Source organism: Mytilus edulis, chromosome 9 (assembly GCF_963676685.1).
Source record: "Mytilus edulis chromosome 9, xbMytEdul2.2, whole genome shotgun sequence".
In the NCBI taxonomy this organism is placed as follows: domain Eukaryota; kingdom Metazoa; phylum Mollusca; class Bivalvia; order Mytilida; family Mytilidae; genus Mytilus; species Mytilus edulis.
Window position 1 is genome coordinate 16129295 of NC_092352.1, and position 24952 is coordinate 16154246.

Genomic DNA, 24952 nt, shown 5'->3' on the forward strand with positions numbered 1-24952 from the left:
TAACCAAAAACAGCAAAATTTCCTTAAAATTACCAATTTAGGGGCAGCAACCCAACAACGGGTTGTCGCATTCATCTGAAAATTTGAGGGCATATAGATCTTGACCTGATAAACAATTTTATCCATTGTCAGATTTGCTCTAAATGCTTTGGTTTTTGAGTTATAAGCCAAAAACTGCATTTTACCCCTATGTTCTATTTTTAGCCATGGCGGCCATCTTGGTTGGTTGGCCGGGTCATGCCACACATTTTTTAAACTAGATACCCCAATGATGATTGTGGCCAAGTTTGGATTAATTTGGGCCAGTAGTTTCAGAGGAGAAGATTTTTGTAAAATCTAACGACGACGACAAACGACGACGAACGCCTGACGCCAAGTGATGGGAAAAGCTCACTTGGCCCTTCGGGCCAGGTGAGCTAAAAAATGAAGCTTTTCAAATGAGTTTAAAAAATAATAAAATTGCAAGCAAAAACTAATATTTATACTTTAAGTATGTGTTAACTTTATCATGCATAAAACTAAGCATGCAACTGTTCAAATTTATCTAATTGAAAACCAGTGAAAAAGATCTTTTTGAAAAACTAGAGGCTCTAAAGAGCCTGTGTCGCTCACCTTGGTCTATGTGAATATTAAACAAAGGAAGAAGATGGATTCATGACAAAATTGTGTTTTGGTATTAAATGATAATGTGTTTGTACATCTTACTTTACTGAACATTCTTGCTGCTTACAATTATCTCTATCTATAATGAACTTGGCCCAGTAGTTTCAGTAAAAGATGTTTGTAAAAATTTACAAATTTTATGAAAATTGTTAAAAATTGACTATAAAGGACAATAACTCCTTAGGGGGTCAATTGACCATTTCAGTCATGTTGACTTATTTGTAAATCTTACTTTGCTGTACATTATTGCTGTTTAAAGTTTATCTCTATCTATAATAATATTTAAGATAATAACCCAAAACAGCAAAATTTCCTTAAAATTACCAATTCAGGGGCAGCAACCCAACAACAGGTTGTCCAATTCATCTGAAAATTTCAGGACAGATAGATCTTGACCTGATAAACAATTCAATCCAATGTCAGATTTGCTCTAAATGCTTTGGTTTTTGAGTTATAAGCCAAAAACTGCATTTTACCCCTATGTTTTATTTTTAGCTATGGCAGCCATCTTGGTTGGATGGCCAGGTCACCGGACACATTTTCTAAACTAGATACCCCAAAGATGATTGTGGCCAAGTTTGGATTAATTTGGCCTAGTAGTTTCAGAGAAGAAGATTTTTGTAAAAGATTACTAAGATTTACGAAAATGGTTAAAAATTGACTAGAAAGAGCAATAAATAACTCCTAAAGGGGTCAACTGACCATTTCGGTCAAGTTCACTTATTTGTAAATCTTACTTTGCTGAACATTATTGCTGTTTACAGTTTATCTCTATCTATAATAATATTCAAGATAATAACCAAAAACAGTAAAATTTCCTTAAAATTACCAATTTAGGGGCAGCAACCCAACAACGGGTTGTCGCATTCATCTGAAAATTTGAGGGCATATAGATCTTGACCTGATAAACAATTTTATCCATTGTCAGATTTGCTCTAAATGCTTTGGTTTTTGAGTAATAAGCCAAAAACTGCATTTTACCCCTATGTTCTATTTTTAGCCATGGCGGCCATCTTGGTTGGTTGGCCGGGTCACGCCACACATTTTTTAAACAAGTTACCCCTATGATGATTGTGGCCAAGTTTAGTTTAATTTGGCCTATAGTTTCAGAGAAGAAGATTTTTGTAAAAGATTACTAAGATTTACGAAAAAATTGTTAAAAATTGACTATAAAGGGCAATAACTCCTAAAGGGGTCAACTGACCATTTTGGTCATGCTGACTTATTTGTAAATCTTACTTTGCTGAACATTATTGCTGTTTACAGTTTATCTCTATCTATAATAATATTCAAGATAATAACCAAAAACAGCAAAATTTCCTTAAAATTACCAATTCAGGGGCAGCTTTCGAGTTATAAGCCAAAAACTGCATTTTACCCCTTTGTTCTATTTTTAGCCATGGCGGCCATCTTGGTTGGTTTGCCGGGTCACGCCACACATTTTTTAAACTAGATATCCCAAAGATGATTATGGCCAAGTTTAGATTAATTTGGCCCAGTAGTTTCAGAGAAGAAGATTTTTGTAAAAGATTACTAAGATTTACGAAAAATGGTTAAAAATTGACTATAAAGGTCAATAACTCCTAAAGGGGTCAACTGACCATTTTGGTCATGTTGACTTATTTGTAAATCTTATTTTGCTGAACATTATTGCTGTTTACAGTTTATCTCCATCTATAATAATATTCAAGATAATAGCCAAAAACAGCAAATATTCCCAAAAATTACCAGTTCAGGGGCAGCAACCCAATAACGGGTTGTCGCATTCATTTGAAAATTAGAGGGCAGATAGATCTTGACCTGATAAACAATTTTACCCCACATCAGATTTGCTCTAAATGCTTTGGTTTTTGAGTTATAAGCCAAAAACTGCATTTTACCCCTATGTTCTATTTTTAGCCATGGCGGCCATCTTGGTTGGTTGGCTGGGTCACGCCACATTTAAACTAGATACCCCAATGATGATTGTAACCAAGTTTGGTTTAATTTGGCCCAGTAGTTTCAGAGGAGAAGATTTTTGTAAAAGTTAACAACGACGGACGAAGGACGACAGACGACGGACGACGCCGGACGCCAAGTGATGGGGAAAAGCTCACTTGGCCCTTCGGGCCAGGTGAGCTAAAAACTAGTCATTGTCCCTCCTGATTGTGTAAAATAATAAACTTTATACTTACTATGTTTAACAATATAAGGTACAATTCCATTTGGCCAAAGGGAATCAAGGATCCCAACATTAAAATTTCTTTTCTCCTTTGAACGAGGCTAAAAATAGTTAGGGTGACAAAGATTAAATTATCATTAAAAGTCTAGTAATAACAAGTTTACTATTTTTTTCTGATCTGTCAGAATAATAAATATTGTCCTACAATAAGAAAATCAAAATACTAAAAAATAGAAACAGACATAGGAACAGCATTTTTAATTAATATTATGCATCATTGCAAAACAAATCTCATTAAAGGGGACATAAGCACTTTGTCTGCATGTTATATTTCTAATTAATTTGTGTTCCTCAAACACTGCTAAATGTTTAAGGCTGTAGTTTAACCACCATCCTTTGGACTAAGCCCATTTCTATATATTTGTCTCATTGGCAATCATACCAAAATATTAAAAATTATTGTGTATTCCAGATCATAATAAAGAGAGTTGTGTTTATCTTTTATGTCACTTTTTCGTGAAATAATCAATATTCAATTCAAGAAATATCAACTAGAGGCTCTAAAGAGCCTGTGTCGCTCACCTTGGTATATGTGAATATTAAACAAAGGAAGCAGATGGATTCATGACAAAATTGTGTTTTGATGAAGGTGATGTGTTTGTAAATCTTACTTTACTAAACAGTCTTAATGCTTACAATTATCTCTATCTATAATGAATTGGCCCAGTAGTTTCAGTGGAAAATGTTAGTAAAAATTTACAAATTTTATGAAAATTGTTAAAAATTGACTATAAAGGAAAATAACTCCTTAGGGGGTCAACTGACCATTTCGGTCATGTTGACTTATTTGTAAATCTTACTTTGCTGAACATTATTGCTGTTTAGAGTTTATCTTTAACTATAATAATATTCAAGATAATAACCAAAAACAGCAAAATTTCCTTAAAATTACCTATTCACGGGCAGCAACCCAACAACGGGTTGTCAGATTCATCTGAAAATTGAAGGGCAGATAGATATTGATCTGCTAAACAAATTAACCCCATGTCAGATTTGCTATAAATGCTTTGGTTTTTGAGTTATAAGCCAAAAACTGCATTTTACCCTTATGTTCTATTTTTAGCCCATGGCCATCTTGGTTGGTTGAACGGGTCACGCCACACATTTTTAAAACTAAATACCCCAAAGATGATTGTTGCCAAGTTTGGATTAATTTGTCCCAGTAGTTTCAGAGGAGAAGATTTTTGTAAAAGATTACTAAGATTTACGAAAAATTGTTAAAAATTGACTATAAAGGGCAATAACTCCTAAAGGGGTCAAATGACCATTTCGGTCATGTTGACTTATTTGTAAATCTTACTTTGCTGAACATTATTGCTGTTTACAGTTTATCTCTATCTATAAAAATATTCAAAATAATAACCAAAAACAGCAAAATTTCTTTAAAATTACCAATTCAGGGGCAGCAACCCAACAACGGGTTGTGCGATTCATCTGAAAATTTCAGGGCAGATAGATCTTGACCTGATAAACAATTATACCCCATGTCAGATTTGCTCTAAATGCTTTGGTTTTTGAGTTATAAGCCAAAAACTGCATTTTACCCCTATGTTCTATTTTTAGCCGTGGTGGCCATCTTGGTTGGTTGACCGGGTCACGCCACACATTTTTTAAACTAGATACCCCAATGATGATTGTTGCCAAGTTTGGTTTAATTTGGCCCAGTAGTTTCAGAGGAGAAGATTTTTGTAAAAGCTAACGACGACGGACGACGACGACGGACGACGACGACGGACGCTGACGCCGGACGCCGGACGCCAAGCGATGGGAAAAGCTCACTTGGCCCTTTGGGCCAGGTGAGCTAAAAATGTAATTTCAAATTGTGAATGTCTGGGAATTAAAACAAACTAGAGGCTCTAAAGAGCCTGTGTCGCTCACCTTGGTATATGTGAATATTAAACAAAGGAAGCAGATGGATTGATTCATGACAAAATTGTGTTTTGATGATGGTGATGTGTTTGTAAATCTTACTTTACTAAACAGTCTTAATGCTTACAATTATCTCTATCTATAATGAATTGGCCCAGTAGTTTCAGTGGAAAATGTTAGTAACAAGAGGCTCTCAAGAGCCTGAATCGCTCACCTGGTAAACAATGCCTTATTGAACATATTGAACCATGCCAGGCAAACATGTACAGCTAACAATTCTTCAATATTACAAATATATATGACTTACTGTTTATAAATAAAGAAAATGAGACCAAAACACAAACACTTAAAACTTAGCAATGGACTGTGAAAATGAGGTCAAGTTCAAATAAAACCTGCGTAACCGACATATAGATCATAAAATATTTTCATACACCAAATATAGTTGACCTAATGCATAAAGTATTAAAACTAGAGGCTCTAAAGAGCCTGTGTCGCTCACCTTGGTCTATGTGCATATTAAACAAAGGACACAAATGGATTCATGACAAAATTGTATTTTGGTGATGGCGATGTGTTTGAAGTTCTTACTTTACTGAACGTTCTTGCTTCTTACAATTATATCAATAATGAACCTTGCCCATTAGTAACAGAGAAAAATATTTGGTAAAAATTTACATAAATTTACCGAATTAATGAAAATTGTTAAAAATTGACTATAAAGGGCAATAACTCCTTAAGGGGTCAATTGACCATTTAGGTCATGTTGACTTATTTGTAGATCTTACTTTGTTGAACATTATTGCTGTTTACAGTTTATCTCTATCTATAATAGTATTCAAGATAATTACCAAAAACGGCAAAATTTCTTTAAAAATTACTAATTGGAGGGCAGCAACCCAACAACCGATTGTCCAATTCATCTAAAAATTTCAGGGCAGATAGATATTGACTTGATTAACATTTTAACTTCTTGTCAGATTTGCTCTAAATGCTTTGGTTTCAGAGTTATAAGCCAAAATCTACATTTTACCCCTGTTCTATTTTTAGCCGTGGCGGCCATCTTGGTTGAATGGCCAGGTCATCGGACACATTTTTCAAACTAGATACCCCAAAGATGATTGTGGCCAAGTTTGGATTAATTTGGCCTAGTAGTTTCAGAGGAGAAGATTTTTGTAAAAGATTACTTAGATTTATGAAAAATGGTTAAAAGTTGACTATAAAGGGCAATTACTCCTAAAGGGGTCAACTGACCATTTCGGTCATGTTGACTTATTTGTAAATCTAACTTTGCTGAACATTATTGATGTTTACAGTTTATCTCTATCTATAATAATATTCAAGATAATAACCAAAAACAGCAAAATTTCCTCAAAATTACCAATTCAGGGGCAGCAACCCAACAACAGGTTGACCGATTCATCTGAAAATTTCAGGGCAGATAAATCTTGACCTGATAAACATTTTTATCTATGTCAGATTTCCTCAAAATGCTTCGGTTTTTGAGTTATAAGCCAAAAACTGCATTTTACCCCTATGTACTATGTTTAGCCGTGGCGGCCATCTTGGTTGGTTGACCGGGTCATGCCACACATTTTTTAAACTAGTTACCCCAAAGATGATTGTGGCCAAGTTTGGATTAATTTGGCCCAGTAGTTTCAGAGGAGAAGATTTTTGTAAAAGATTACTTTGATTTATGAAAAATGGTTAAAAATTGACTATAAAGGGCAATAACTCCTAAAGGGGTCAACTGACCATTTCGGTCATGTTAACTTATTTGTAAATCTAACTTTGCTGAACATTATTGCTGTTTACAGTTTATCTCTATCTATAATAATATTCAAGATAATAACCAAAAACAGCAAAATTTCCTCAAAATTACCAATTCAGGGGCAGCAACCCAACAACAGGTTGACCGATTCATCTGAAAATTTCAGGGCAGATAGATCTTGACCTGATAAACCTTTTTACCCCATGTCAGATTTCCTCTAAATGCTTTGGTTTTTGAGTTATAAGCCAAAAACTGCATTTTACCCCTATGTTCTATTTTTAGCTGTGGCGGCCATCTTGGTTGGTTGACCGGGTCAAGCCACACATTTTTTAAACTAGATACCCCAATGATGATTGTGGCCAAGTTTGGTTTGATTTGGCCCAGTAGTTTCAGAGGAGAAGATTTTTGTAAAAGTTAACGACGACGACGACGACGGACGACGGACGACGGACGACGGACGCCGGACGCCGGACGCCAAGTGATGAGAAAAGCTCACTTGGCCCTTCGGGCCAGGTGAGCTAAAAATTTACAAATTTTATGAAAATTGTTAAAAATTGACTATAAAGGGAAATAGCTCCTTAGGGGGTCAACTGACCATTTCGGTCATGTTGACTTATTTGTAAATCTTACTTTGCTGAACATTATTGCTGTTTACAGTTTATCTTTATCTATAATAATATTCAAGATAATAACCAAAAACAGCAAAATTTCCTTAAAATTACCTATTCACGGGCAGCAACCCAACAACGGGTTGTCTGATTCATCTGAAAATTTCAGGGCAGATAGATCTTGACCTGATAAACAATTATACCCCATGTCAGATTTGCTCTAAATGCTTTGGTTTTTGAGTTATAAGCCAAAAACTGCATTTTACCCCTATGTTCTATTTTTAGCCGTGGTGGCCATCTTGGTTGGTTGACCGGGTCACGCCACACATTTTTTAAACTAGATACCCAAATGATGATTGTGGCCAAGTTTGGTTTAATTTGGCCCAGTAGTTTCAGAGAAGAAGATTTTTGTAAAAGCTAACGACGCCGGACGCCGGACGCCAAGTGATGGGAAAAGCTCACTTGGCCCTTTGGGCCAGGTGAGCTAAAAATCACTGTGATCACACATGCACTATGAAGACCTTTGGTTAATGAACATTCTTAAATCCTAGGCTGACGTTATAACTGTGTTTCAAAATTATAAACACTTTGTATTTTGTAATGAACATTTTGAGTGTTGACTCAATGATGTATGAATAAATCATTAAACAGGTGCTAATAAATGTATTGATCTCCTAAATTACCAAATTACATTTTTTTCCTCAAATAACAATATCAAATATACATTTTACCAGTCAAAGTTCTCATTAAACAAGAAACAGGTAAAACAGTACAAATACTGAGATCACAAGTTATTACCTGACCCGGGCTAGTAATATAGACAATAACTGTTTAATGTCTTTAAATATCAGTGGAATTGTACAAGGTTAAGGAACCTTGTTTTGAACCAAGTGACATTCACTGATTATTGAAATTGCTACATGGTTGTTTTGTGGGTAACATATGTACACATTAAAGTTTTGAACTTGAAGATTGGCACAGTTTAAGATGGAGTTAATCCTGCTGTTCATGTCTGTCTGTGAACAAAGTTGATTGTTTGGTCAAGAGACTGGAACATTCACCAAGTTGTAAATACGTCATAGGAATATGACTGCAATACACATTCTAAAGTCATGAAAGTTCATACAACACTAGTCAACAGCGATACACAAAAGTAGTCTTGTAGTTAGTAGAGCTTAAAACCATATCTTTATAGTATACAAATACAGTTAATGTATGATTCGACACCCAATGGCAGGATAAAAACTCATCTTTGGTGAGTTTGTAATATCCTGGTCACACTCACACCAATTGTGTCAGGTGAGAAGTATACATATAAATTTTACATTTGATGGCAGAAAAATCTAAATAATTTGATATTCACAATTTAATTATGAATGACAAAGAGTATTTTGTACATATATTTTTAATGGTTTTACCCGTAAATTCTGTTGTTTGTAAAGGTGGTGATCAAGATTCTCTGCTCTAATTTCATTTTTATCCAAAATGTGTAATCCTTTAGGCTGAAATAAAATATGATACAAAATCAAATATGTAGTTAATAATTCATGAAAAGAAACTTTGTTTTAATATTCTATGTAATATGCAATGTTTTCTTCATTTCAAATCAAAGTTTCATCTTTGAAAGTTCAAAGCTGTATAGAATATTTCAGCCAAGATAGCAAGATAAATCTTAACCTCAGCATAAGTATGCATTCCATTATTCTTTTCTGCTTCATTTGGAGTGAAAAACACTACAATTAAAATCAACTCCATTTTGCTGACATTTTATATATTTCTTTTATTGTTATTGCCTAGATCTAGGAAGAACAGGATTTGACAGAAGATGGGACTATAACAAACAAAACGGTTTAAACCATTTAAAAAAAGTAGGATCAAGGATTAGGATGAGGTCATTAACTTCAAGGCAAGTATATATCATAGAGCTGAATAAAATTTGGGACAATCCTATAATTTATAAAATTGCCTACAAGCTATGAAATAACATTTGTGATGTTACATGTTAAAATGCTCTGTATATGTTGATTATATTGACCAATCTGATAGGTTACATAATGTCTTCATCTGATAAATAGGGGACAACATTTAACATCTATTGTAGATGTTTAAAAATGATAATTAGATTACTGGAGTATGATAGAACAGCACATATTACCTTAAGGTGAAATGTAAAATATGACAACATTTGAAATTTTTTAGGTGTGCAAACAGTGATTTTTATACTCTGTCTTAATTTTTTTTTTTTTAATTTATGAGGAAATATACAATTAATTAACCAATACCTAAATTCTTGACATGATAATTTAAGAAGAGAAGACATGAACATTGTCATTTAGCAGCAGTTTGAAAGCAATGCACAATATTTCATAACCAAAAGTGTCAGATGTACTGGTAAACTAAAATATTCGAAAAATAACAAGACACAATCATTTTTCTTATTTGTATTTTCAAATAGTCTTATTATATACAAGTCTCTCACTGAATCTAGAAAAATCATTTGTATAGTTTAAGTTCTGTACAGAAAGGTTTTTATCTCACCAACTAATTTATACATCAAATTTTTAACTTGAGGCCATAAAAGGCAAAAAATTTATATACATGTATCTGCAGTCTGAGAATTACTGTTACTTCTCACATCAGAAACATATGATTTATTGCATAATGAATGAAATACTGTAAATTCAGATATTATTGTATGCATTGGAGATTTTGACAATACTGAGCTACCTCTTATTTGTTATATTTACAAGAAATCTACCCGGAAATTTGTGTTTAATTATAGTCAATTGTGTAAAGATGTTAATATCAGTTAAAATACACCTACTTCATGTAATTGCAGTAATTCCGAATATATTTATGGCCCCATTTCCCATGTTATAACAGGAGATCTTAACATCGTTCAAGACCGAGAGTTAAAATCATTCCTCAGTAAAGGACCTAAATATCACCCCCCGTCAATTATTAATTGGAATGAGTGTCGTAATATCATCCACGACTCACTCCATACTTACTGTATGAAATGGATAAAACGGGAAAAAGCTGACAAAAAATCTTTGGACTCTCTTTTTAATTCAGTAATGAAGATAGTTGATATACGTATTCAACATTTTAAAGAACATTTTACTATAAACCATTACAACAATAAACCTATTTCTCGTATCAAACATAAACTAAAAGAACTAGCCAAGGAATTTGTTTTTGTCCCGGCAGATAAAGCTGCTAATAATATTATTATTGTTTGACGTAAATTTTACATTGAGGTTCTGAAAAAGGAAATCACCAATTCACCAACATTCCAACTGACTCCATTTTCAGAAAACGAAATCTGTAACAAACATAAACTTTTAGGCACCGCTTAAAACAGCCAAATACAATGAAAGTCCCAACTATGTATTGGCTTCCGAAGCTACACAAAACCCCTTACAAATATAGATTTATTTCGTCTTCAAGCCATTGTTCAACTACTAAATTGTCTATTCTTCTTACCAGCACACTTGGTACAATTAAAAACCTGATAATAAATTGTTCAAATAAGGCCTTCGAAAATAGTGGAATAAATTACTTTTGGAGTGTCAAGAACTCGTTGGAAGTACTTGATAAATTGCATGCTTATATTGGTGATTTTGAATCTGTTCAAAGTTTTGATTTTTCTACCCTGTATACCACATTGCCTCACATTCTCATTAAGAAAAAATTCACACACCTAATTAAATGGGCATTCAAAAAATCAGAATGTGAATATATATGTTCAAACTCTTTTAGGTCATTTTTTAGTAGCAATAAACAAAAAAACTATGTTAATTGGACATGCTTTGATACTATATATGCCCTTGAATTTTTACTAGATAACATTTTTGTTCGCTTTGGGGATTCCGTATATCGTCAGATTATCGGAATTCCAATGGGGACTAACTGTGCACCACTTATTGCGGACCTGTTTTTGTATTGTTATGAGTTACAATTTATGACAAAAATAAGCAAAGACCCATCTTACGGTGTTTATATATCTCAACTTGTACGATTCCCTCGTGTATGTAACAATGTTTTCGATTTTAACGAGAGAAATTTATGTATTACTGAAAAATTATTACACCAGGGTTTTCGATATCACAAACTAGTCAAAACATTTACTAAATTTTATCATCGGTATAAAGACATCATTCGTAAATATAGCTCAACATGCAGACTTTTAATACGTTCAGGTATTTCACATCCAATTTTTTATGGTAATATTCTTTATAAAGCACAAAGGTGTCAGTATTCACCTCAGAAACTTACAAAACCTTTGAATAGACTTATTAAGAAGGGATATAATTACGATACTGTTGTCAAGTCATTAAAGATTGCATATTTTGGCGTTAATATTGAGTCACTGATAAGGTCTTTGCATCGGAACTAAACACATTTATTCTAAAAACAGTTGTTGGCATGACACGGGTTATGTTCTTCTCATATATGTTATGATGGTATGATACTAAACCCCTAACGGGAAGGATTGTGCCTGATGTTCATATGATGAAATCATAATCTTTCAGTCAGTTTAGTTGAAGTCTGGAGCTGGCATGTCAGTTAACTGCTAGTAGTCTGTTGTTTTTTATGTATTATTGTCATTTTGTTTATTTTCTTTGGTTACATCTTCTGACATCAGACTCGGATTTCTCTTGAACTGAATTTTAATGTGCGTATTGTTATGCGTTTACTTTACTACATTGGTTAGAGGTATAGGGGGAGGGTTGAGATCTCACAAACATGTTTAACCCCGCCGCATTTTTGCGCCTGTCCCAAGTCAGGAGCCTCTGGCCTTTGTTAGTCTTGTATTATTTTAATTTTAGTTTCTTGTGTACAATTTGGAAATTAGTATGGCGTTCATTATCACTGGACTAGTATATATTTGTTTAGGGGCCAGCTGAAGGACGCCTCCGGGTGCGGGAATTTCTCGCTACATTGAAGACCTGTTGGTGACCCTCTGCTGTTGTTTTTTATTTGGGCGGGTTGTTGTCTCTTTGACACATTCCCCATTTCCATTCTCAATTTTATTCTTTACTGGGATTTTTTGGAGAATGGACTTAAGGATGTACTCTTCTGACATTTCAGTCTCGTTGAAATCTCATTCTGGAATTATTTCAAAAATATGTGATACAAGTAGAAAATATCTATGAATTTAAAAAATGTTATAATTAAACTTACCTCTGTGAAAAAATTGTGTATTTCCTATGAATAGTTTTTGAGTAATCAATTTTTCAAATTTTATTACCAATCAAATCAGTCTTTTTAGCCAAACTTTTTAGGAATGTGTGAGGGATACAAAAAATGATTTTACCAGAAACATGTACATCCCACATCCCTTTTTTGTTTTCAATTTTCTAAGATATGTATTTTTCAATCAATTATAACAAAGAATTTGAAAAAATATGCAATTTGTACTAAAACAGAGAAAAATCACAAATTTACAAAATTGACAACATGGTGAAATTGACACAAAAAAAGCATCAAAATATGATGAAATTTTCTTATATTAACACCTACCTATAGTTTTTTTATTTCAAATTTATTCAGATAGGTCTCCTCCATTTTTATTGAAAGTATGACAAAAAGTTTAATTGTGTAATTGTGATTTTTTTCACGATAATAGCCCAAAAATAAGTAAAAATTGATGCAAAATAGGAAAATCATCAAAATTGGGTACTTTCAAAGGGTCGTAGCAAAAAAAAAAAGTGCACCACCAAATGATTTTTTCTTCACCAATTATTTTTTTACAGTCATATAAATTTAAAAATCAGGTTTAGAAAAAAAGTTTAATTCTAGAAATGTCTGGCTCTTCAGAGGTGTACATCCTTAAAGATCACCCATTTTGATTTATATTTGCATTAATAAAATCCTTGCAAGAATTTCTGAATTTACTGTTACCTACCCTTAGTTCTCCTGCAGGGGTCTCAACAAACTGTGCCTCTAAACTGTGTTCTAAACCAGACTCCTTGTTGACAGTCTACAAAAAACACTATCAAAATACAATGACTTCTTATGATGAGTTGAAATTATTATCTGTTTTACTACATAACAAACTCTTCCAGCTGAATATAAAATAAGAAAATGTGGTATGATTTTGAAGTCTCCGCCGGAGACCAAATAAAGAAGAAGGTAGCAATCATTTTTTTAATTTTTTTGCTGCCTCATTGACTCATTTCTTTTTAAGTGTGTCAATAATTACTTGGTCTTCAACCTTGTTGTAATACATAAAAAAAAATGTCTGATTTTTTTATTTAATATCAACATCTATCAGGTTTATATGGCTCTATTGTAGTCTGAAAGTTCAAACAATCTTATTTTTAGTTTTTAATAACTTAACTATTTCAGGTGTTTCAAAAGTTAGAATTGCAATAGGTATGTTATAAGATTTATATCAGATTGTCTCTTACTATTGGCAGTCATAAGTCTAAGTTAGATGTGTCACTTCATATCAAAATCTTATGTTATAAGCCAATTGATTTCAAAACAAGAAATGAGCTGTCAAATTGACATTATTAAGCTTATTGTGAAATTTGAAAGGTCATATAGGATTTATTGACCTGCCACATGCTGTGCTGATTTTCTGATTTTAACAGTAAAAGTGAATATCACCAATTTCAAACTTGACAATCATTTTGTCATCCGTAAAAGAATATTCCAATTTTACGAGCATTGGTTGAACGATAAATAAACTCATTACATAAAATCTGTCACAACAGAAAAGGTCAAAATCATCAATATTTATCTTGAGTTCAATTTATGCATCGGTAACAAAATATCAAAATTTCAAAAGTGGTCGTCAATTTGTTCACAAGTAATTCCATGGAAACAACAAAAAGTGTAAATTTACAGTAAATCAAGGACCTCAACTCCTAAATTGTAAAAGTTAAAATTGTCAATATCAAACTTTAAACCTCCAATTTGTCATCAGTAACAACATTTAATAATTTGAAAACAAAAGGGTGAAACATGTGAAAGTGTTCAAAAGTATATCTTCAATGGTAGCTGTCTAAGTAATTCTTCTAATTATGGTTTTTAGTGTTGGGAGAGTGTGATCAATATTACAAAATTACATTGTCTCCTCAAGGATTTACCCAGGACATCTATGTTACAATACAGGGCTCTGACATGTCTAACTGACTAAGTTTAAGAAGTACTCTGTACATACATCTGTCAGCTCAACTGATTACAGATGACTTAGTATTCAAGGGAAACAATCTCATAAAAAAGTTTAGTTGAGAATGGAAGAAATCTCAGTCTGAGGAATAGCAAAAATCCAATCCAAATATAAAGCTGAACTAATCAAACACCAGCTGGAGGAGTATCTTACCAACAATGAAACATAAGAACGCCAAGAATCTCCATTTGGTAAGGCTATTTATCAGGCTATGGATTTGTTAAAAACAAGAAAAGTAGACATAAAACTGATAGAACCAGAGTTTACCTACAAGGCAGAAGTAGACTTTAAGCTGACGAGAGCATCAAACTACTGGAGTTGATTAGAAAGCTCGAAAAACAGCAATGCAGAACCAACTGCCCAAAGCAAACAATTTGTACAAGAACTGATAGGAGAAAGCTCAGAGTCAACAGCTATCGCATTTACAGATAGCTCCTGTCAGGGAAATCCAGGAACATGTGAAGCAGGAGCAGTTAATTATACTGAGAACCACCAAGGAATTAGCCTAAAAAGACCAGTAGCTAGCAGAGGCTAAATACTCTTAGCGAAACTTGTAGCTATCCTTATGGTCCTAGAACACTGCATTTACACACTTTAGAAAACAGTTCACTGAAAATAAGGATTCTATCAGATAGCCAGACAGTGGTTGGCATCTTGGCTTCTAACTGGAAGTCATCGAACTACATCGACACTATCACAGACATCAAAGAAAGCATTGGGACCCTCCCTAGAGGCAACTTACAAACTACCCTATCTTGAATCCAAGGCCATGCTAATATAGCCGGGAACAAGATACATGTACATGCAGCGGATCAGTTAGCAAAAGATGCAGCATAGGAGGCCTCAAATCTAAATGACCACAATGTTTGATGTGAAAAGTGCAGTTAAGATGTCAAAAACCAAAAACCAAAATGGAAAAATAGATGGATTAGATGTGAAACTGGGAGACAACTCCTCGAATTAGCTCCTATATATAGTAGGTAAGGATATACTGATAAATGTCCAGAAACAAAAATGGGTATTAATTTCTTAGACACCCAAATTAGCTATGTGTCAATCTTTTCAAAACGAACCTATGATACTGTTGCAATTTGTGTCTTTTCTGTCAAGCGGTGAACAAATATATAAAGATAATTCATGGGAAAATAACCTTCTTTTTTTCAACGTTTCGCTTGGCGCCAAAAGAGAGATAACTCTATCTTGAAATGACAACGTCACCGGAGACGGACAAATTCCGGATTAAAAAGGTTGCTGGAAAAAAATATTCACAATTTGAAACAATGTGACTTTATGTCTATGAAAAATTTTGTAAATTTTAAAAGAATAAAGAAAAATAAACCCCTATACAATGTGCCAAAAATCGAAAAAGTTTTAAATTGTGCTTTTTAAAGGAAGTTCGCTTCTCAGTTTCAGAGTAATTAACTTTTTAAAACACTAGTTTATATTGATAGGGGATTATAATAAAGGAATCCAAAGAGCCAAAAAAATATATAGGTCACCGTGCTTGTTTTTGAGATATTAGCCTATGAAATTTTGGCGGGAATTCTCTCTTGTCTTTTCATAGCTTTAACATTGACAAGTTGGAGTTCTCAGAAACCATTAAAAAGTAATAAAAATTTTATAAGACTTTTACAGATGGCTAATCATTATACATGTAAAAGATTTATAAAAAGAAAAAGGGTGGTCACCGGGTAATTTTTTTTTCAAGGCTTTCAAATGGATAAAATCAGAGGATTCCGAAAATCTGACAAACCGTGACAAGCCAGCTTTTTTTTTTTGACAAAAAAGTCAAGTCTATCAAAAAAATAGGAAATATTCAAAATTGGCATTTTAGGGCATTGATTGTAACTCCCCAGGAAACAATTGACATTATTAAATCAAATTGTAACTGTACCGTTGACTACGACCAAATTTTGTTATGCAACTACGGCAGCAACCATTTGATTTTCTGGGGGGGGGGGCTATGGGGCAGGCGAAAAAAAAATTGTCCAGACCCCCCCCCCCCCCCCCCAGAAAATTAAATGGTTGCTGCCTAAGGGTACCAGACAGAAGAAATTCGAACGGGTTAAATGAGTGCAGCAGGAGCTATACAAACCCTTCTTCTACCGTGGAGCACCTATACAAAACTGAGCACCTATAACTTCGTCAGAGTAGTTCGAGCGTGGTTTGTGTTGCTTTTTAAAGCATCATTACTTTCGTGTAAATTTAAGTCATTTTAATTAATTCATTTCAGTACTGTTGTGGTGAAATTTAAATAAGCCGTGAGGGTGTAAACTCTGGCCGAGGACCATTTATCTAAGTTAAGATAATATATTCGATTTAAGTTTAAAATTCAAATAAAACTTAGGTGTGTTACTTAATACAAACAGCAGTCGTCACCATGTGTTTAAGTTATATGTTTTGTTTCACTCACTCTTAATTAAGACATTCAGTGAAATTCAAGGTGTCGGTTGTTTAATTTTTACTGCTGAAACGTGATGGGTATATACACTGGGACTACGCACATTTGCGGGACATGGCTTCCACTTTCCCGTCGGTTACATATACTAGTAATCTTATATACATCAAACGTCTTTATTTTTTCGCCGTGTTATTTCATGAAAACAATATGTGCTATTCAATGAAACAATATGGTGTATATAGAATTTACCGGTGATAAGAAGCCGTGTGCGAAAATTAAAAGCGGCATTTGTTGACAAGAATTGTTGAATCCTAATTATTTAATAAGTGGAATTTACTACATGAAATCAAAATAACGTTACTGAGTTTAGTTTAAACATATGTTATTTGCTTAAATGTGCAAAAGGGATGAGACACAAGTTAATCAAACTTATATAGTCTTCTCCTACAATAACAATTTATAACAATAGAATATTTACAAAGCATGCATACAATCAATACATTATATATAAAAAAAAATATGAACTGTGAAGAGATGGTGTGTGATGATGTGAATGGTTATACACAATATGCATGTATTTGCACTTTATAATGTGCTATATTACACAATTAGAAACCTCTTAGACTCTAATAAATTCATATATTACATTCTTTACAATTCTTTCATTTCAACATTAGTTAAAGACGTATCGCGGAGGTTAAGATGTTCAAAGCTAGCCTAGAGAATTATCTGGTAACCAATGTAGATAAATAATTTGTTTCTTATACTCGCATAATTAGGACAATAAAACAGAAGTGACGTGAATCTTCGCACTTAGCACCACAACTACAAGACGTATCTGAAATAATGTTAACTCTGTTAAGATCATAATTCAAAAAAGAAGCTGAGCACCTAAGTTGTGTCATAGATGTAATACCCATTACATCTATGGTTGTGTCAAAATAATGTTGAGTTTACAATTGCCAAAGTCATAATGTTTTGGTACTTGGGATTTTGGATTCAATTTAAGATTTTTTAGTTCGGTTTTAAATTTACCTAAAGAGTCAATGTTGCTGTCACCATGCACACATGCACACAAGGTTATTTCACAGTCGTATTGTTGAAGGTATTAAGGATTCTTGGGTTAATGAAAGTCTACAAAAAGGGTATATTATATCATTCCCATTGCGTAATGGATAAACAGCTGTACTTTGGATTGTTGGTGGAATTGAATTTCAAAGATAGGCTGGTGCATTATTATGTTGAATATTATAGAATAAATGTAACTTCCTTATTTCTCTTCGTTCAGCTAGAGTTTCCCAACCAATCTCATCATAAATAATTCTATTATTTGTAAAAATAGCGGGAAGACCTGTTTCAATTCTGGCTGCCTCAAGCTGCAGTTGTTCTTATTTTTTACAATAACACATATTATCCCAAACTTCACATGCATATTCGAGTAGCGATCTAATAAAAGTCAAGTTATTCAGCGCTACATATTATTGGCAGTTTTGCAAATTTCGAAATCATAGTTTGCATCGAAGTTCGTCTTCAACTTAATTGATTTTCGTTACAGTACATGGACTATATCGTAGATTTTGGTAAAATTTTGGCTCGTTGAACTTACGTTATATATCAAGATTATACGACTGGAATTTATTATCGGATTGGCGAAATCGCACATAAATGTTTATGACACTATACTCGCGTCAGTGTACTTTGCCGGAAAACAGAGTATCCTCTACCATTCACCCATATATATAAGGTACAAAAACTTACACTTGAAAGCTTTCGTTGAGGTGTAAGTTATAATAGTAAAATAGTAAAAAATATGAACACCATCTAGAGTTAACAAATATTTTTTACAAAAATGCTCATTTTGACAACAATACTCGAACGAAATTGTGTTGAACAAGAATAACAGGCATATACTTCAAACACCGTAAAAACTCAAACAAAATCCCGTCATAAAACCGATTGTGAAATCTGGTGCTCTCAAAGAGACGGCGTCCATTCTTCGAACAGTCGAACTCAAGATCATGAAAAACAAACAAACCAAAGATAGCAGCCAGACCAATCAAAATACTTGTTGAAAAAGATTGTTTGATATAAAATACATTTACTGTACCTTAGTGTCAATATCATGACCATGGTCTCGTATAACTATAAGACTGCTAACGTCGGTCGCATCAATAGATGTAGTGTTGCCCAGAAACTTCGAAGTTGCTAAAATAAATAATAAAACATGTACAAATATAACAATAGTTCCGTCAGTCTTTTATTTTCTACACAGAGTGTATTGCTTTGTAGATATATCAGGCTGTTAATTTTCTCGTTTGAATCGTTTCATCTCTGTTATTTCGGGCCTTTTATACCTTATTATGCGGTATTGGTTTTGGTTATTATTGTAGGATGTACCGTGAGCTATACTGAGTTGTTAATGTCTATATTTGTCATTTGGTTTCTGATTTAGAGTTCTCTTAATGGCAATCATATCACAACTTCTTATTCTTATATTTTTCTGTATTACTAGTAAGTGTGCCCGGAGTTTTTCACGAGTGTATTCTGAAAACTTTAAAAATAGATACTACCTACCGTTTTTCACTATTGGTAAATGCCCTTCGCACATCAGTCCAAGTAAAAGAAAGAAGTACGAGATAATTTTGTCCATAATTGTAAGTTTCCGAATAAATTAACTAGAAGAATGATGAAATGGCTCAATTTACAATGTAGTTCGTTCCCCGTTGACAATTTAGTTGTATAACGCTTGACCAGCACTATGAAATTTAATGGATATTACTCCTAGGGGCTATGGACACCTTTTAATCAACTTTAAAATCAGATGTTCTTTTTTTTGTTTACAGACTGACTCATTAAAATTGTATACAGAAATAGTTTTATTTCATAACTTCATTTATCCCTCTGCCATTTTTTTTTAGTCTTTTGGTGTGTGTGTTTTTTATTGTAAATATTTATTTTTCCTGATCATGGACGTGTGAGCTACATCAGTGCCATTTGACTTTTTCAATAATTAACATTCAGCGACAGCAAAACAAAAAAAAAAGATAACAAAAAAATCAGGGAAAACAAGACAGTATATAATGGGTAGTCAAAATAGTCATATGACATTAATTTTACTAGACACCTTTTTTCTGCGCTAATCAGAAATTGTGCTAACAAGCCAAACACACTAAATACCACAAAAAAATCTTATGACAAAAATTGATGGTGAGTTAGAATCCTTGGTTATACTAAAATGTTTATGGCTTGCGAGTATTTTTCTCAAACATTTTTGTGAAATGAGTCGCAGCACTTAATGTTAGTACTGATATGCTTGATATCAGAACACAGCTTTAGGGGCTTAAGTAGTACATCGCTGAACATTAAATATGTTGCAGGTGGGATAAGAAATTGATTTTACTGGACAGATTGTGTGTATTTTCGGGTATTGTTGTGTTATTGTTTTCCGTCTTGATTACTTATATCTAACATCTACTTTTAATTCAGATACTAAAAGTATTTACTTCAAATGTAATAATGAGGAAAGGAGAGGATCGAATCAGATATTTTGCCATCTATATCAGGTAGCTAAATGGGCGAACGCACGGATGTTAAAAAAAAATACCCGGAACAATAGCCGTCAGTTAAGATGTTGTATGGTTGTCAATGACACAACTCTCAGCCAGAGACCAAATGACATAGCAGTTAACAACTACATGATTGTAAAGTACAATGATATATGCAACTCAGTGCTGTTTTCTGAGATACACTAGTAGTTAAGGGAGCTCCTGGGTATAAATCTTTTTTTTTCTAATATAGGATTTTGCTATATTATTTTATAAATGAACTTTATCATATAATTAAAAGAAAAATGAAGTAAAAAAATGGGGTCATCGTTCATTTAAGCTCACAATCTGCCTCCGGAAGAACCATACATTTTGTTAATGTCCTTTTTTTCTGTTGAACTAATAGGAGAAATAGAGGTAATATCGAAATACAAAAATAACCTAATTACAGAAATCGCTTAAATTTTACAATTATTTCGTTTATGTACAGCTTATTTGAAAACAATAATAAAAAATATAGGTCACCGATGAGTTAAAAAAAGATATTTGAAATTTAATGCCAAAAAATGGCATTTTTGCACTAAAGGGAGATAATTTGGAGCTTTTTCAATGATATGAACATTTTAAAAGTCATATGGGGTCAAACCGAATCGATTTTTTTGGTTGATTTTTGTACCATATCATAAAGTAATAACTAATAGTGTTATAAATAAAATTTGTAATGAAAAAATAAAAGTTTAATTTTTTGCTGAAATTTTTGTACCCACGAGCCACCTTAATTAATTTACCTTGAACGTACTAGTATACAAATATATATAGTACATAGAAGTTGAGTTTTTTTTTGCATATAAATTACAATTTTCGTTGATATTCTCCATTACTCTTTATACGCGTTTTCTTGTTCTTATCCATATACGATTTAACAATAACAATACTTTATATGTGACGCTTCTCTACCCTGGTGAAAACGAGGGGCATCACTTATAAAATAGAATTATTTTGAATTCGGAAAAAATGTGTCAAGACTTCATTTTGCACACTTGAGAAAAGAAATTCCACACGTTACACTCATCAGTGGCAGATTTAGGCCGAGGGGGCATAGTGTACGTATGCCCCCTTTTTTTTTTTAGGAAAACCTTTTTTTGCTTAAATTTTTTTAAAATGTCCATCCTTGGTGGTTATGTTGGCTGGAAAGTAGTAACAACGGACACATTTCTTGAACAATAAACCCAAGGGATTATTGTGTCCAAGTTTGGTTTCCAGATGAGACTTGAGGTTTTTGTAAATGTGAACGGGTGATGAACAACAGACGACAGACGCCAAGTGGTGACCGGCGGGCTGATTCAGATGAGCCAAAAATGATGCAGAAGATACTAAGGGAAAATAAAAAAAAATAATAAGTCTTTGAAAAAATGGGACTTGCCAAAGTTTACACGTAAATAACATGTATAAAAAACTAAACTACTGGGGATACTGAAACCTATAGTGATTTACTTTTACAAATTGTGACTTGTATGGAAAATTGTTTCATAGGAACTCATACCACATCTCCTTATATCTATTTAACGTACTTTTTTTTTTTAAATGTATTTATTGTAATAATTAAAGAAATTAGAATCGTGAGGATAAGTATGAATGAATAATCATCAAAGTAAAAGATTAATCATTGTGTGTATGTGTTATATTTCCGAATCTAATTGAGATTCTGAGTGGAGTTAGATACATAAACACACCGAGTGTTGTCTGTCAAAATTACATATACACTATCAGCAGATGTAGCTAAAACTTCAGTTTCATTTGAACATTGGACGATGAATATACAGGAAATACTTTAACATGTTCACACTTAAATTTTCCCTGTTATTCTTTATTTATTCGTTTTTTGTTAGAACTGTAGTAATGCAGATTGTTAATGAAATACTCGAGGAAGATGTAACCGACTTAAATAGTTCATTCTGCCAACAAAAATGGTCATGCAAAGAATTGGATATTGACGATAGGAATTGTAATTGTGATTCTGAATGCACTGTATATGATGATTGTTGTTCTGATGTCACTATCAACCAAACCATTCAAACATTTAAACAAAATTTTAGTTGTGAATATATTCCTGGGATTGATGAGAACTCGTATGTATTTGTGGTGCAGAAATGTCCAACAGACGCAAGTACCGAACTAAAAAAAGAATGCGAAACATTTGGTAGTATACAAATTCCAGTGAGCGGTAAAGCTACTGGATATATGTATAGGAACATGTATTGTGCAGCATGTCATGGAGAAGAATTCTTGTCCTGGCAAACAGGTTTTTCTTGTAATTGGCCTCACAGAGGAGACGTTAATAGAACACTCGAAAGTATGAAAAACGATGAACATTGTAGCAAGCGTCTCTATCCACCAACATCGGGCGCTGATTCAAGATACAAATCTAGGCGATGTTTCCCTATTACAGATACTTGTTTATCAACACATAGTGCGAGCAGATGCCAAGATGGACCAACTGAAGTAGTTTTTAATGATCATGTTTACAAAAATAAAGACTGTGCCCATTGCAACAATGTAAGTATTGACCAACTTGTCTGCAGTGCTCGTGCATGGACGCTGAGACCGTCCGGAGAGAAAAGGAAAATAACTAGTTACAGTTACAGACTTTTGTTTGATTATCACACTAATCTGGCTACTGGTACATACGTCAAGCGACGTCGAGCGCAGAAACCAGAAAGAAACAGTAAACTCTGCCCAACATTTGAACTGTATGATCTCTTTACCGATGTTTGTAGAAAGGTTAATTGCATAATTCCTCTTTTTTATGAAAATGGGAAATGTGTATATAAACCGACAGTTTCAAGTAAAGACATACCAGATACATTTTCCCGGGGCAAAGTTCGGAGTGATTGTGTTTATATTCAGTTGAATGATACGGAATATGAAATTATAAACAATAATAACATATTTATATATACTATAAACAAAACATTAACTAATGACTCCTTCTATGAAGATAGCAATCATGCATATGTCTGCCGTGATGTACTTAATGAATTGTTTTCTGGCGATTATTTGGTCAGCATATACCGTGAAGCGGAGAGCATTTTGTCCCTTGTTGGGTCAGTGGTATCTATCACTGCTCTGACCATAACACTCTATCTTTATCTACGTTTTCCAAAGCTTCAGAACACCCCCGGTAAAAGTTTAATCTGTTTGATGGTGTCTCTCATAGTCGCACAGTTATTATTCTTACTCGCCAACACAGTGGAAGATCATAGACACGTTTGTATTGGGTTTGCAATAACTATACATTATGCATTCCTGGCTTCCGTATTTTGGATGAACTGTATGTCATTCGATATTTTCATCACATTTTCGAAAGGATTCGTTAAAACGGAAGAGGACGAGAGTACCAAGAAATTTGTGTGGTATTCAGTATACGCATGGGTTAGCCCAATGATCATTGTAGTATCGGGAGTGTGCTTAGATGCATTTACAGTCAGTGACTTTAGTCCGCAGTATGGACAAATTGTGTGTTGGATTGGAAACAAGCAGGCATTGTTGGTGTACTTTATTGTGCCAATTGGATTGTTAGTACTTACTAATATGTTTTTCTATATTTTCACTGTTAGGTCTATTTTTGTTTCTAGTCGAAAAACAAATAAGATTTTAAGAAGAAAAGAGGGATGTAAACTTCTTGTCTATGTAAAATTATCAATCGTAATGGGGCTAACATGGGTTTTTGCTTACGTCGCTTCGTTTTCGAACGAAACAGTTTTTTGGTATTTATTTATTTGTTTTGGTTCTTGGCAGGGTGTCTTTATTTTTATTTCGTTTGTTTGCTTTGGAAAGGTACGAAGTCATGTTATTGACAGGGCAAGAGTTGTGTCGTCCTACTTAAGAAGTCGTACTGTAACCACGCTTCTGACAGATTCAACAAAAACTTAATTAATAATATGTTGCATATGTGCGAAATAAGATAAATTTTCAGCTTAGTTTTTATTTCAGTAAAATTTACTCATAAAACTTATATTCTATGTTATTGTCAGGCAAAAAGTGTAGCCATTGCAGACGGGATGCTTTAACTACTGAAAACTGTGTTACATCTTGCCACTAAGATCTCGAATAGAAAATAACGAATTAGAAACATTTTATTGTATGCTTTTAACAATTACATTCAATTTTAAAATGTAATACCAATTGTCTTTAATCCGTACAGTTTAGCCAACTGAAAATAAAGTGGGATTCGTCATAAACTATTATGAACACAAAAACAAATTTCATTAAAAGTCTCAAATCCTACCCCCCTCCCCCCCCCCCCCCCCCCACCCACCCCCCCCCCCTTAACCCCCTCATCTTTTTTATGTTGTGCGCAAATTCCCTTTTTACATGTTACCGGCTTACATAAAATATGCTTTGTGTATTTTGAAAATGCATTGTAATGATAGTTGAGGTTGTTAATAAATTTAGTTTGAACTGACACATTCTATTCTTTGGTTGATTCATGTAGTACTAGGTCAGATTATACTTATAGCTGATTACCAATCGCACGAAGACAATCGTGTTAAGTCATTATCAAGTAGGGACAATTAATGATGATTCCGGTTGAGAATGACGTCAAATATATATATTGTGTTTACAAACTAAATTTGACCAAATCGCCCACTCAAAATTGTTTGAAAGTTACTAGAATCGTTGTATCCCGA

At 33.4% G+C, this 24952-nt stretch overlaps 2 protein-coding genes across 2 annotated transcripts in view; one reads left to right on the top strand and one right to left on the bottom strand.

Moving 5' to 3' along the window:
• The window catches only part of LOC139489841 (MAM and LDL-receptor class A domain-containing protein 1-like), a 77473-nt gene extending 58149 nt beyond the window's left edge, over positions 1-19324 (bottom strand). The window contains exons 1-5 of the mRNA XM_071276687.1: positions 19291-19324; positions 18824-18921; positions 13044-13118; positions 8551-8634; positions 2838-2925 (exon numbers count right to left, since the gene is read on the bottom strand). Of these exons, the coding sequence (XP_071132788.1) occupies positions 2838-2925; positions 8551-8634; positions 13044-13118; positions 18824-18921; positions 19291-19324 (379 nt within the window). The remainder of the gene's footprint in view (positions 1-2837; positions 2926-8550; positions 8635-13043; positions 13119-18823; positions 18922-19290) is intronic.
• Positions 19325-21998: 2674 nt separating this feature from the next.
• LOC139489563 (uncharacterized) lies at positions 21999-24276 on the top strand. The gene has a single exon (XM_071276124.1). The coding sequence runs from the start codon at positions 22098-22100 to the stop codon at positions 24192-24194; it is 2097 nt and encodes a 698-aa protein (XP_071132225.1). The 5' UTR covers positions 21999-22097; the 3' UTR covers positions 24195-24276.
• The last annotated feature ends 676 nt before the right edge of the window (positions 24277-24952 follow it).

Excerpts from the sequence above, each read along its gene's own strand:
- LOC139489563 (XM_071276124.1), top strand. The coding sequence starts at position 22,098 with ATGTTCACACTTAAATTTTCCCTGTTATTCTTTATTTATTCGTTTTTT.